Source organism: Rhinolophus sinicus, linkage group LG03, assembly GCF_036562045.2.
Source record: "Rhinolophus sinicus isolate RSC01 linkage group LG03, ASM3656204v1, whole genome shotgun sequence".
NCBI classification, from domain to species: Eukaryota; Metazoa; Chordata; class Mammalia; order Chiroptera; family Rhinolophidae; genus Rhinolophus; species Rhinolophus sinicus.
In genome coordinates, this window is record NC_133753.1 from 62,712,308 (window position 1) to 62,727,593 (window position 15,286).

General features: G+C 34.9%; 1 protein-coding gene across 2 annotated transcripts in view; it reads left to right on the forward strand.

The window, feature by feature from the left end:
• The window catches only part of UBR1 (ubiquitin protein ligase E3 component n-recognin 1), a 101,493-nt gene that overhangs the window by 71,873 nt on the left and 14,334 nt on the right, over positions 1 to 15,286 (forward strand). The window contains exons 33-40 of one of the 2 annotated variants that reach the window (XM_019725387.2): positions 2,476 to 2,573; positions 5,278 to 5,371; positions 6,500 to 6,648; positions 8,814 to 8,869; positions 10,186 to 10,282; positions 12,986 to 13,053; positions 14,056 to 14,206; positions 14,637 to 14,724. In XM_019725387.2, coding sequence (XP_019580946.2) covers positions 2,476 to 2,573; positions 5,278 to 5,371; positions 6,500 to 6,648; positions 8,814 to 8,869; positions 10,186 to 10,282; positions 12,986 to 13,053; positions 14,056 to 14,206; positions 14,637 to 14,724 — 801 coding nt within the window. The remainder of the gene's footprint in view (positions 1 to 2,475; positions 2,574 to 5,277; positions 5,372 to 6,499; positions 6,649 to 8,813; positions 8,870 to 10,185; positions 10,283 to 12,985; positions 13,054 to 14,055; positions 14,207 to 14,636; positions 14,725 to 15,286) is intronic. The other variant, XM_019725388.2, reaches the window with a different exon arrangement.

Consider the following 15,286-nt stretch of genomic DNA (forward strand, 5'->3'; position numbering starts at 1 on the left):
CCACAATTTGTTGCTATTTGGAGTTTCCTTTTTCTAAAAGTCTTTGTGGTATTATTTTTAATTCTTTTTTTCCTATAGATCTAAATGTTATAGGTTTAGAGACGTGCAGAAAGTGTTAACTGTAAAAATAAAAAACGATTCATCATATATCTTTGGATAGTTTTTGAGCATTCAGATTAAGTTTTTATATTTTGACCACCTGTAAACAGAGTTTAACAGGCAAATTCATTAGTTTTTATGACAACTAGAATACTTAATGGTATATTTCTTTATTCTCATTGTTCTACCTAATGATAACAGTATGATTTATTATTACTGTTTTAGTTTCTTTAAAACTCATTGAATTTGTAATGATGATGAAAGTTGTAATAAAGAACCTGGTTTTGTTGATAAAAAAAACACTTTAAACATGTTTCCACAACAAAAGAATTCAAAGGTGATAGGTTTGGCAAGAAGTGTCAGTAAGTAGTTGCTCTGTCTTTACTATTCCATGTCATTAGAAAAACTAATTTGGAAATTGTCTCCTACTCAGCATATTGGGGCTTAGAATGTCATCTTTTTGGAAGAAGGTGGCATCAGAAAGATTTATCCTTTTTTCTTTTTGTGAGTAATTGATGTGTTCTAGGCACTCTACTAAGCACTTGCTATGCTATTTATTTAATACTCAAAATAGTCTAATGAAGTAGGTACTGTTATTCCCATTTAAATATAAGGAATTGGGGACTATGAGTAGTTGTTACTTATCCCGAGACAGACCCAGGATTTTAACACAGACCTGACTCCAAAGCCTTACCCACCTATACACATAAAAACAAAGATAAAATAAATCTAAATAAAATATAGTGACTTTCCAACTTCTTGTTAGCCTGTACAAGCCTTTTTTACACACTGGTTATACTGGTTCCCCAAATAAGGATTATTAAACATGTAAATTATTCTCTAAAGGAATGTTCAGCACCTTCTTTCCTTGATGTCTTTAAGAATAGGATGCTTCAGGGAAAGCCTTTCTAAAGTTAGGTTGATCCTTACAACTGGGTGTCTTCAAATCCTGTGATGTTTTTAACCTGTAGTATCAATTTTGTTACTTAGGATCTGAAATACATAATTATAAGTAACATTTTTATTAGGCACTTGAACTTACCTATGTAGTTGATTATATTTGCCACTTTTTTTAAGAAAATCAACATGAGTATAATCTAAGATATTAAAGCTAAAAGCATATAAAAAACTATCAAAACTAATAATAAGCTAGTATTTTTTAAAGAAAATTGATCATAACCAATCATAGTACAATTTCATTTCTGAGAACTGAAAAAATTCTTAGATTAAGTTTGTAACCAGATATGTGAGTTTTGACACAGTTCTGTATATATTTTAACTTCACTCAAGGCTGTCCTTTCAATAAGCAAGTTCCTTTTCTATAGTCCTTTTTAATAACGCTGTTTCTGGTCCCCCTTGATTATTAATAACAGTTTGGATCAAGTCCCTGCCTTTATGGAGTTTAGATTACAGAGAGGAGAACCAACAATGAACATAAAAATACAAAGTGTTGATTAGTGAGAAATATTATGAAAAAACTAAAGTTGCAGAATAACGGGGGCTAGAGACAGACCAGTGCATGAGACTGTTTATGGACAGAGTTGTCAGGGAGCTTCTGTCCAAGATGGTGACATTTCAGTAGAGATGTGAACGAAGTGAAGGACAAGCAGTTCTACTCTCTGGGAGAAGAGAATCCCAAGCACAGGCAATAGCAAGAGCAAGGGCCCTGAGGTAGGAACACAATCAGCATATTCAAGGCACAGCCAGAAGGCAGCATGCTTGGAATGGAGCAAAGAGCCAGCTCAGAAAAGGGCCTATGAGCTAAGATTAGAGGTTAGAGTTGTATTTTATGTGTGATGGGAAACCACTGGAGTGTTTTGGATAGGGCAGTGATACGATCTGATTTACATTTTTAAAAGATCCCTCTGCCTCTGCTGTTAGGACAAATACATAGACAATAATGAAACACCCTTGTGGAGGCAGGAAGAACAGTTAGTCTGTTGAAATAGTCCAGGTGAGGGATGGTGTAACTTGGATTAGGGTAGTAATCCAAGGTGGAAAGAAGTGATCAACTTGGGATATCTTTAGAAGGTAAAACCTGCAAGACTAGCTGATAGGTTAGAATGTGGTGTGCGAGGGAATCAGATAAATCAATGGCAACACCTAGTTTCTGACTTGAGCAACTAGAATGATGATTCTGTCATTAACTACTACTAGGTGACAGGCATATGGGTGGTGTCTTTTTCCTTGTACTTTAAAAATTCCCCTCCCTCCCAAAACTACATTTTTAGACACATGTTCCTATGACCTAGGCAGTTAATCTGGAGGAATGACTTTTTCATACAGCCATTTATCCGGGGAAGAACTCTACAAGTTCAGCTTTTCAGTTTGACCTTGTGCCAATGGCTTTAATAATTTTTAAATATCATTTTTCAGTGAGAATGCAGAAGCTCTTGCTCAACTTTTGACCCTGGCACGATGGATATCGACTGTTCTGGCCAGAATATCAGGTTATAATATAAAACATGCTAAAGGTTTGCTTAAAATTATTTTGTATTTAGCTATGTGGGATATAAGTATCAGAATCTTTAAACTTTTTTTGGAAAAAGAGTACTTATTGCTGTAAAATATTGTTTACAAATACATATTTGTTGAATATCAGGAAATACAGGTTTTGTAAGCCCTGGCTAAGTTTGGCTTAAATCACTTTACTTGATTTAATAATTTTTTTATACTGGGAGGCAGTATAGACAGTGATTAATCTGGAGTCACACTGCTTGGATTTAAATCTTATATCCATCGCTTACTGTCTGTGTGATCTTGGACAAATTACTTCATCTCTCTGTGCCTCAACTTTCTTATTTGTAAAGTGGGAATAATAATAGTACCTATCTCATTGAAGGATTGAGTTATGTAAAGTAGAACTGTGTGTGGTATATAGTAAATACTATATGTGTTAGCCATTACTATTACTAATATTGTTAATATATTATCATTAATAGTAATAACAAAAACAACATTTTAAAACCGTTACCTCATTTATATATTTACAATTGAGAGATAAGACTATATAAAGACCCTGAGAAAAACATTGGCAAGCAGATTGGGGAGGGATACCAAAATTTTAAGAGTGGTTAATACAGTAAGTGAGCTTCCCGGGTATTTTTTTCCTCCTTTATTTCCCAGCTTTGACCCCAGGGTAGCCTGAGTCACAGAACTGTGCAACAGACATGAATAGCAAAAAACCCAAGAGAGATGCCCTCTTTCTGGCCAGAGCACCAGGAAAAGAAGCCCCGCAGAGTTGGAGAGTATACAGGGAATTCCTACTGTAGTTTTTTCCTCTCTTCTGACCCTCTCCTGAGGCTAGCCCCAGTCATGGAGCTGTACTGGCTGGGTGGCCACATAGACACCTAAAATCCCCAGAGAAAACCAGTCTCTTTGGCCAGAGGAACTGGGAAAAAGGGACCCATGTGTTTCAAAGAATGCAGGGTGAAGCCGCAATTATTTTTTTCTGTCTTTGCCTCACAGCGTCACTCCAAAGGTCAGCCCCAGTCACATGAATCACAGTGCATGACAGCACAGGGGACTAAAACTGAGAGAAACTTCTCATTTTGACCAAAGGAACTAGGAAAAAAGGACCCCTTGGGGTTAGAGAGCAAGGGGGAGTTCCAGAGAGGAAGGAGATGTAGAAGGGAAATCTCCTATTTTGAGACCAACACAAGTCCTGCCTGGGCTGAAAAACAACACAAACTCAAGCTGAAAATGTGCAGGGCAGGGGCCAAAGAAGTATAGCAATAGCTTTGAGATCGAAACTATGTTAAACGACTGGTCAAGTCTCAGACTAGCCCCGAGTAGTTTGTGTCCTGGCAGACCCAAACAATATAGTAAAGGCTCTGAAAACTAACATTGTGAAATACCACCCACAGACAGTGAGACAGAACTTGTTGAACCTAATTAGGTTGATTGCCTACTAAAACAAAGAAGTACGTTTTTCCAGAGAATTTGAACAGGAGCCAGAACCTCATCATGTAATATTCAAAATATCCCAGGTATAATCCAGAATTACTCAGCAAACAAAGAACCAGGAGAATCTGACCAACTCTCAAGGAAAAAAAAAACAGTCAAATGTCAATCCTGAGATGTTTTAATGTTGAACTTCCAGACAAAAAGTTTAAAGCAACTATATAATCATGAAACTTAAGGTGAATACTGTTGAAATGAATGGAAAGATAGGAGTTCTCAGCAGAAAAAAAGTAGAACTGTAAAAAATAAAAAGAATTAAATGGAGATAATAGAATTGAAAATACTATATGAAATAAAAATTAACTGGATGTGCTCCATAGTAAAATGGAGATGGGGAGGTAGGAGTCAGTGAATTTGAAATTAAATCAGAGTCAAGTGAAGTGAAATAAGAACAGTGGAAATTATCCAATCTGTAGAATAGACAGAAAAGGCAATGGGGAAAAATACATGCCTTAGGGACATAGGGACTTGTTTTTTTCTAGTCCAACATTTGTGTCATTGAAGTCCTGAGAGGGATAAGGATGGTGCAGAAAAAAATTTTTGAAGAAATAATGGCTGAAAACTTACCAAATTTGGTGAAAGACATAAATTTACAGATTTAAGAAGTTCAATGAACCTTGAACAGGTAAACTTCAAGAAAATCACACCCAGATAGATCATATGCAAACTGCTGAAAATCAAAGATGAAGAAAAAAATCTTGAAAGCAACCAGAAAAAAACAACTCATCCCATATGGGGGAGCAGCAATTCTAATTTGATGGTGAAATGGAGCCACAAAGAGGGTTAGTGTTCAGATCGTCTTAGTTAGGGGCAGAGGTAGGATTCAAACTCAGGCAGTTTGGCTACAGACCTTTGCTCTTATTCACTAATGTATGCTGCCTTACTAATAAAATACTATGCATTCATTAAAAATGAAAATATAGACAGAGAGTTACTGATGTGGAAAGACATTTCTCATCTATTGGTGAATAAACAAGATACAGAACAGTACTATAAATGTCCTTTTTAAAAAATATCTGATGTGTAACATTTATATGGAGAACAGAAGAGTATCTATCCCCCACATCTTATCTGTGGTTTATCTGAGTGGAGAAATTTTGAATAATTGCTTATTTTCTAAGTTTTCTAAAATGATCATATATAATTTAAAAAAGCTATAAAGGTGTGTGTCAGACTAAACTATCATGATTTTTCTTTTTCCTTTTTCTTTATAAGGAGAAAACCCAACAATTCCAGTCTTATTTGATCAAGGAATGGGTGATTCTACTTTTGAGTTCCATTCTATCCTGAGTTATGGAGTTCAGTCTTCGTAAGTATCTAAATAATTAAGAAAAGTTTGGTAAATGGCTGTGAAAATTAGAGTGGAGAACTATCTTTCCTTGCTTCTATCCTCTCCCTGCCTTCTTCCTACTTTATTTGTAAAATTGTTTCTTTATCCCATGCTTATCTTGTTTCTTTCTCCTAGGAGTTTTATTTGTATTAATAAAATTAAGTGGTTTGAGATATTAGAGTAATATGTCTTAGGATGAACCATGCCTATAATTAACCATTTTTGACCAACAAGATGCCATTTCTATGTAATGTAGCCTACAAGAAGAGCAGAATTTAAGAGACTTCTAAAGTCACATCTAACTTGCTCTGTGACTTCTGAAAAGCCTCAGGTCACCTTCCCCTGTCTCCAATTCATTTTTCTTGTTTGTAAAATTGAGAGAGTGACCTCCTACTTTACCTCATAAGATAATTGGAAAGATAATTTTAATGTATCTAAATCAGATGCTATTATTTAATGAATATTATCTGAGGTTTATCTTTCTAGTTGTGATCCTTGTTTATATTATGTATCTGTTGCTACTGAAAATACTTATTACTTGCTAAAACTGGAAGTTCAGGAAACTAGAAATTATCCCTCCAAGTACACATATAACACTCCTGTCAACACAAAAGTACTTCCTGGCCCCTTTTCCCAGCTACTAAGTCTTGTTAGGTCAGATCTGTTTCCTTGAATTTCTGTCCAGTCTTTCCTTAATTTGGACCTGGACCCTTTTCTGCTGTGATCATTTACTGCATCTTTCCCAGGAAGTGAAGTTATATGGGCCATTACCATTTCTCTCTCTCTCTTTTTTTTTTTTTTAACTTTTTTTTTCTTAATTAAAGTTTATTGGGGTGACAATGGTTCGCAAAGTTATGTAGATTTCAAGTGTAACCATTACCATTTCATAAGAGATATTTTTCTACTTATAGGAGACACAGTTCTGCTTTTCCCATTTTTTTTCTTAATAAATAAATCTTCTGCAGAGGCTCTAATCTCTAATTTGACAAAGAGCAGTTTACTTTGTCAAGAGTTAAATTGTTTGTTGCTTCAATATCTAATTAGACTTATCAGCAGGTAGCCCCTTTTACTAAATCATTACATAAATTTTTCCCGTTTTATTTTTAGAATAAAATACTCTAACAGCATCAAGGAAATGGTCATTCTCTTCGCCACAACAATTTATAGAATTGGACTGAAAGTGCCTCCTGATGAAATGGATCCTCGAATCCCCATGATGACCTGGAGCACATGTGCTTTCACTATCCAGGCAATTGGTAAAGCCCATTAACAGAATTGGTTTGTAGGTTTCATAGAAACAGAATTAACATTGATCAACTAAAAAGTATTTCTTTTTTCTTCCCTGATGGTTCTGGATATTCTGACCTGTTTGAATACTATTAGTATTTCAGTAGATTAGTGTGACCTGATGCCATTTAGTCTGAGAATTTTTTGTATTGATCTCTTTTTAACTGCAATAATGGCCATATGCAACATAGCTAAAAATATATGAAAGGGACATCATGAAGCAAGCTAGATTTAAAATATGGCAGATTTATAACACTAGAAGGTCAAGGAAAAAAGGCAAAGGGAAAAGAATCACCCCAGAAAGGTTCAATAATTTTTATTTCTTTTACACTTTGAGAGAAAAAGGAAGGGAAACCAAAGTCACCTAAAAAGGGAAAGCAAGACAGGTGGTCAGGAGAGACAGATTAGCAGGCAGAGATTAACCAAGTCTGAAAGGAAGCCCACTGTAAAATTATCTGCAATATTGAAAGCTTCCTACAGAAAAATGCAGCAATCAAATCAAAATGTTGTACACCTTAAACTTACACAATGTTATACATCAGTTATACCTCAGTAAAGCTAGGGAGAAATAGAAAGAAAAGTATAGCAGTGAAGAATCGCTTAGATTTTTAAATCATATTTGCTCATTACAGTCATGAGATATACAATGCTATATTAGTTGAAAGAATAATAACTATTTCATATTATCTTTATCCAAGTCAGTTTCAATCTTTCTTTCCAACATATATTTTTGGTTGTTATTTTTAATGGAGCCTACCACATTTTCTTCATTTAATTATGTTTTTGTAACAAGACACTGTTTCGTGGTTTGAATTAAGCAGCATGAAGCCACTTCAGCATCAGTCTCTATAAACAGATTTTAGGAGTTACTTCCAAACCTGTCTGAGTTAAACCATAACACACAGGTTTATATTTACTAAGATTAAATAAAATGAGAAGTAGTAGCAATAGGGTTATATAAAATAAAATCTGACTTTCTATTGAAAACTTTCAGTGCAGGTACTTTACACTTTACTGTCTTTGGGAATACAAGCATTAGGAATCAAGAATCTATATTTAGAGACTGAACATTAAAAAAAGGTCAGTTTTGTCATAAGAGAGATTAGAAATTCAGTAGTAAATAGAACTAAATCTTTGTATGTGGTTCTTTAACCTAGCAATTGGACTCTGATTAATAGTGTTACATTGTTTTCCCTGTAGTGCTTTTTCCATTCAATGGACATAATGCTGTACTTTATTTTTAGTGCATAAGCTGCTAACTTACCTCATTCCCTGTGAATATGGAGAGACATATACAAGGATGTGTTGGCATAGTTGGGAACAATAGTTAAAGAATCAAAACGAGGGTCTTTTTATTATTTCCATTCAAAGATGGAAAAAGAAAATAGGAAGTTAGCCTTCCTAATTCAGAGATATCTGCTGCTGAGAATCAGTGAAAAGAAAAAAAAGAAAGAAAGAAAAAGAATAATTTAGCAATAAATACCCCAGATACCAAAGCAGAATATATTTCTGAATCTATTTTTTTGGTATTTTCAATTTCATCTTTTTTCCTATAAATCTAATTCTTTTTTAATAGTACCTATAAGAGCAATAAAGTTACTTGTCTGTCTTATGTATTATTTTTCAACACAATAGGTTGTGACTTATATGCCAACTGTAATTTTTAAAAAGGTGACTATATAAAAATTACCTATTTAGAGTGGTTGGTTAGCTCAGTTGGCTAGAGCGTGGTGCTGATAACACCAGGGTTGCCGGTTTGATCCCTGCATGGGCCGCTGTGAGCTGTGCCCTCCTTAAATAAAATAAATTAAAAATTACCTATTAAAATTTTTTTACATAAAAGAGATATTAAATGGAGGAAAAATAAGCCAGGATGCTTTGTTTTTCCCAACTATTCTAGATTGCTGCAGGAACTTTATTATTTATAGTAACAATCTGTAAATGACCTATAATTATTGTCACTCAAAAAACTGGAAATTTTGGCATAGACTTAAGCATGAAACTTTGAAGCAGAAAAATGCAAATCATCTGGTCAAAAATGTAATTAATAAAAGGACATCTGATAGAAACCAAGTAAGTATAGAATTGTAGCAGTATTCAGGATTTATTATTTTTGTTTTTCTTACTCTTTGAGAAAACCTCTTGGGAGATGAAGGGAAACCTCTGTTTGGAGCCCTTCAAAATAGACAGGTATGTATATTCCAACAGGGTACATGTAACTCATGGTATGCTGTTTTTTAGGGTATCCACAGTTAATTTATCATCTTAAAAATTCTTTATTCACTCCTTTTCCAGTAAAAATTAGAATTCTTTGTTTTGTTTTTAAAGGAGCTATTATGTTGATGCAAAAGTAATTACGGTTTAGGGGCGGCCGGATGGCTCAGTTGGTTAGAGTGTGAGCTCTTAACAACAAGGTTGCCGGTTTAATTCCTGCATGGGATGGTGGGCTGTGCCCCCCGCAACTAAGATTGAAAACGGTGACTGGACCTGGAGCTGAGCTGCGCCCTCCACAGCCAGTTTGAAGGACAACGACTTGGAGCTAATGAGCCCTGGAGAAACACACTGTTCCCCAATAAAATAAAATAAGTAATTTCAGTTTAAAAGGTTAAAAAGAATTACAAAAACCGCTATTACTTTTGTACCAACCTAATATTAATACTTAAGTCTCATAGGAGGCTGAATGGCCAACATTGTACACTTTAGAGAGCTTACTCAATCTTGGTGGTTAAATGTAATTCACAGAGAAATTAGAAGTGATACTGTAGTTTTTCTCCCCTTCTCTATTTATTGCCAAATCAGAAACCTACAATTTTTCTCTCTCACTAAGTTTGTACCATCATAAATCATCATACTGAATTCAAGAATAAAACTAAGCCATGACTATTTGATGGGCGTATCCTGACTATACTTCTTCCTCAGGCCTAAGCCTCATAATGCCTGGGCCCTCAAAACAGAACTGAGGAAATGAGCTCAGTAGCCCTGTGAATACATAATGGGTGACAGAGGATTCCCTAGACCACCCGCCTCCATTACCCTCTGACTTTCCTGACAGCAGGCACAGGGGACTTGCAGTCCACAGTGCGCTTCCCTTCAGTTCCTTCTGTTTGAGAAGTAGAAGCACTATTCCCTGAATCAGTCCTTTTCTGCCATTTTATTATTTCTGTTAATTTATTTGTCCAGGCCTCGATTGAATAAGTTAGGCCAGACATTTAAGAAATTGACTTTGGGGAAAATGAGTACTTAAAGGGGAATGGAAATGATCATAGCTTTAATAAATACCTCTTTGTCATGGAAAAAATCTGTTAAAAATTTGGTGAGGTCATAAAACTTTAAAATTATTAAAAATCTATAAAATTATTATAAAATACTGTAATTTATTTGCTGGAATATAAAGTATATAATAAGTCTGCAACTCATTCTTGCAAACTGGGATTGATTTTTGCAGTGAATGACTTAGGTCTACTGTCTTCCCTTATCTTTTTATCTTCCCCCTTCTTACAATCTAGCATAATGGTCTGAAAGCATTAATGCAGTTTGCCATTGCACAGAGGATTACCTGTCCCCAAGTCCTGATACAGAAACATCTGATTCGTCTCCTATCAGGTAGAGTCTTCTCTGAATTATTATTATTGTGTTGTTATTACATGTCTTTTCCATTGCATTTCTGGCAGTGTATTTCATTAGGAAACACACTGTGCTAATTTTGAACACTGACAAAAACAACAAAGAAAAACAAAACATATAGTTGTCCCTGTAATACCTGCAATTTTATTTTAAAAATCAAGTATTTTCCAAATGTTTTCAACTAATGTCCCTTACACCCATCTTGGGGCTTTATTGAACCAACATCCACATCCTGGTTAGAAAAGGGAGCATTGACATGGATAGATCATTTTAAAATATGTTTAATTATGCTGGTGAATCAAGGTCAAAGTCATGTAAAATAATAGAAGTGTAATAATCTCAGAATGCAGGTTTATGCATTTATGCTCTTTTCTTTGGGAGACAGGCTATAACAGTTTTGTCAGATGCTAACAAGCTAGAAATTAACAAAGTTCATACGGTGCTCTCAATATAAAAATAAAAAAGGACTAGAGTTTACACAGTAGTAGAATGATTTGGCTTTGATTTTGATTATCTACATTTCCATTTGTGCATTTGTGTTACAGGAGCTCCTCTGCACCTAAACAGGACTGTTTATCTGTCTGTTTATTTGTTCATAAGTTCGAAATGTCGCAGGTGGGGGGGTGGTTAAGCTTGCACTTCCCAGATATGTTTCTACCAAATAAGAGAGTCACTCAGTTTTTTTATGCTTTAAAGCCAGATAGTTTTCTTCTAGCTGATCTAGCAGGCATTCCCAACCACCACCACCACCACCACCAAACTGACCAGCCACTTTACCTGAAAGTCTGTTGAGAATGGTCACTTTCCTCCGTGTTAATCCCCACAAGCTTCTTAGGGAGCTCTTCCTGAGCAGCTCTCTGCTCACTCTGATGATGTTGTGATTCCATGGCTCCATCCAAGACTGCCACCTAAGTTTCATTAGAAATTCCACTATGTTAGCTTTTATATTTTCAAATTAACTTCCAGCTATCTCCTCAATTATAGAACACTCTTAGAACATTCCTCAACCTCATGCTAATGGGAATCTAATATTGATGCTGTTCTCTTAGCTACACACTTAATTTTTTTTTCCTTTTTTAAATTTTTTTTATCCTTTACTTTTTCTCTTACTGGTCAGTAGCATGGGCCCAGAACTTTGCACATTTTACACGTGCCTGTGTTTGTTCTTAAGACCTCTTGCTATTGTTGAACAGTGTGTCCTATTTACATAGTACTGTTTTGGTTTTGTTTTTAATTTTTTGGTATCTCTTTTCATTTCAGTCGTAATTTGGATACCTTGTTTTGCTAGCACTTCCAAATAGTCTCCCTGCTTTTGTTCTTTTTACACATTATGGGATTTATGATGTTTTAAATACCTCAAAATAAGCACCAAACAAGGAGACTATTTTACATCATCATGGATGGAAGGCACTAAAATAATAGTGCATAATCTCTAGTTAGCAGTAAGGAACAGAACTGATGTGCTTTTGCGCTGTAGTGTAGCTGTGTGCCTATATATAAAAGTTTACTGATTTTCATAAGAAGTGAGAGCTAGAAACAGCAAGTGACTTGTCAGGAACACACAGCTACTTAATGGTAAAGCCCTGTGATCACTTTAGTTTGTTGTATAAAGCCAATTTAATAATACCTATTGAATGGTTACTAGATGCCAAGCTTGGGATAAGTGCTTTAAATGCATATGTGAATGAACCTCCCAACAATCTTGTATATACTGTAGCCTTAGAGAAGTTAAGTCACTTGCCTGTGACAAATAGTCACAACCAGTACTGGAACCTATTTCGGACTCCAAAACCCATGCTCTTAACTTTTATGCTTTTTGTTTAGACTCTTGGATTTGGAGTTAAGAAATTGACCTAGTCTGAAAAGAGTCTTCTCTCCCTCATTTTAAAAAATAACAGCTTTATTGAATATAATTGATTCCCTCATTTATATATACAGAAGGTGCCAAAAAATGTATACACATTTTAAGAAAAGAAAAATACTATTAAAATTGTAATACTCTATAATACTGATAACAAAAGATGAGTACAATACATGTGTATACGTTTTTTGGCACCCCTGGTATATACACAACCCTTACTGTTGTTTTGAATTCTTGATTTCACTTCTTTTGTCACTCTTTCCCTGACTTGTGAATTTAGAGACTGACCAAATTAAAAAGACAGTAGCTTTAGAGCTATCTGCATTTCCTTCCAATCATCAATCCATTATCTAATTTTGTTCAGGAGAATCTCCTCCATCCTCATTTCACTTACAGTGCTTTGCATGCTCCCTGCTGCTCCTCACCCCAAATTTATTCACATATTTTATGTATCACAGAACATTTAGAAATGTGTAGTTATGGGGGCAAAAGTGGTAGAGAATGTTCTATAAAAGTGATTCTTACTCATTCAGCAAATATTTTCTGAACAATCTGTATTTGAGTTATCCTAGTTTATTTACCTTTTCCTCCTATGTCTTTCAACTTTTAAATTGTGTCCAAGGCCTTCTAGGAGCCTTTTCTCTGTTTATATTAAATTATGGTTCCCATTTCTTAACAGTGCAATGTACCAATTTACCAGTTTCTTTATTTTATAACCCTGTTATATTTTTGTTTTCAGATGTTTATATCTCGCATTGTATTTAACTGCATTGCTATCTTACTGACTGAATTACATTTATTTATTTGTTTACTTATTTTAGTTGTTCTTCCTCACCTGAAATCAGAAGATACACCCTGCCTTCTATCTATAGATCTGTTTCATGTTTTGGTAAGTGTTTAATACAATTGTATTAAAAGGCACTTAAGTTTATAATTTTCATGTTATTTTCCTCATTCAAATTCATGCTCTTTGTTCAGGATTATAAATTACTGGTGTTCCAACTGTGAAGTTGTCTCTTTTGTCCATTTTGTTGACAAATACATATAGATATGACTAAGGCCGTCAAAATCACTTTAAAAATGAAAGCACATTTATTCTTTACTTTGTAATAGGTCTTGTCCTAGTTGATTATATTTAATTGGTGTCTATACAAGCAAGCTTTTTCTAATATATAATGCTTTCCCTCTCCCCCCTTTTCTTGTTTACATTATAAGCAGTGTATGACAGTGTAAACTATCTTAGAATCATTAATTATTTGGTGATAGGGACCCAGCGTTGGACATGAGGCTTTTCCCAAACACCTATGGATGGGTGGCAAATGTTTTGTGTTTCTTGCCTAGCTTTTCCATCCTGTGATGGACCCATTCCTTCAAAACAAGTTCTCTACAGAGAGCAGTGGTGAGATTGGGAGCATGGAGTTCGTGGATGCAGAGTTAGCCACTACCTTCATCCCTCATTATCCAGGCCTTTACCCAGTGGTTGTCAACCCTGTCTTTTGGAATCTCTTGGAGAAACTTTGAAAACAGCGCTAGTAAACCGGGTTCTGACTTTCGAGATTCTGATTTGGTTGGACTGAGATGGAGCCTGTGTATTATCAGTGTTATTTTAAGAGTTCCCTAAGTGATTGTGAATCATCTGAACCCTATAGGGTTGAGACCACTACCTAGAACTAGAATAAGTACATCCAGCAAAGGATAACCTGTTTGGTGATGACTTTTATCCTCCCTTTATGCTACATTATATTCTAAGATAGTCTGTTGAATAATTTGATGTGATGGTGTTTTTAAAAACTACACAAACAGTGCATCTGGTTCCCTTTGTGTTTACTTATGAGATTAATTTATGTTGGTCTTTGTTGTTGCCCATGTTGATGTCCGTTTTCTGTCATAGGTAGGTGCTGTGTTGGCTTTCCCATCCTTGTATTGGGATGACGCTGTGGATCTGCAACCGTCATCAATTAGTTCTTCCTATAACCACCTTTATCTCTTCCATTTGATCACCATGGCGCACATGCTTCAGATACTTCTTACCATAGACACAGGTAAAGCGCCCATCAGTTGTTAGCTGTAAATAACATTTGCCTGTGATTTACTGGCAATATTAACGTTGCTTGTGGTTAATCATATATTGCTAAGTTCTATGTTATGTCTCTTGTTGAAGGATCGTTCATTCGTTTCTTTATGGATGCTATTTAAATATATAATTAGAAGTTATTATATAATGAATATTTATTGAATGTCCATGTTTAGCAAGGCTGTGATTCTCTTCTTGTTTCTCCAGCTAATATGCTGATGAACAAAGTTTACCTAATAGTTTTAATATCAGCATCAACTACTTAGATTGAGAACAAGGGAAAGAAAGAACCTCGCTTGAGTTAACATTGTTTATTATCCTGGAACCGTGAAATTGAGGTGTAATTTATAAATTGAATAGCCAATTTATAGATTTATCTTTCAGAATTTCTTTTTCAGGTCTCCCCCTTGCTCCAGTTCAAGAGGAGAGTGAAGAGGCTCATTCTGCATCTTCTTTTTTGGCAGAACTTTCTCAATATACAAGTGGGTGAGTAGCAGTCCATTAGTCTAATCTATTTCAGTATTGTTTTAATCATTCTACATCTTTATTCAGTTATTTAGCAATATAACTTTTGAACCATTTTAATTCCAATTTTTAATAATGAGTTAAGGGCCTTTGGTATAACAGCTAGCCATTCATTTATTTCTAAGACAAACAAGTTTTGGCACATTTTTACTCTTGTAAACTGTCGTGGGAATATAGGCGAAGTATGATAGAATCTTAACAAATGGCAGCATTTAAAGTTTAAATAAATGTAGAAAATAGAAAATAGGCTTTCCTTTTAAAGTGATCCATACAGTTAGTGCACTTAACTAATTAGAGGTGTTTTAAGGCTGAACCAGATCTGAAATATATTGGCAATGTAGAGGTTAAAACCAAAAGTACAGTAGGAGTGATCTGCTTAGCTTCAGTTGCTGCCAAGTTCCCCTCTTTGTTTTCATCTTTTTCATAAGATTTTTTTTTACCTCAGGTACTGAGTGTGTGTGTGTGTGTGTGTGTGTGTGTGTGTGTATGTGTGTTAATAGACTTTATTTTTTAGAGTTGTTTT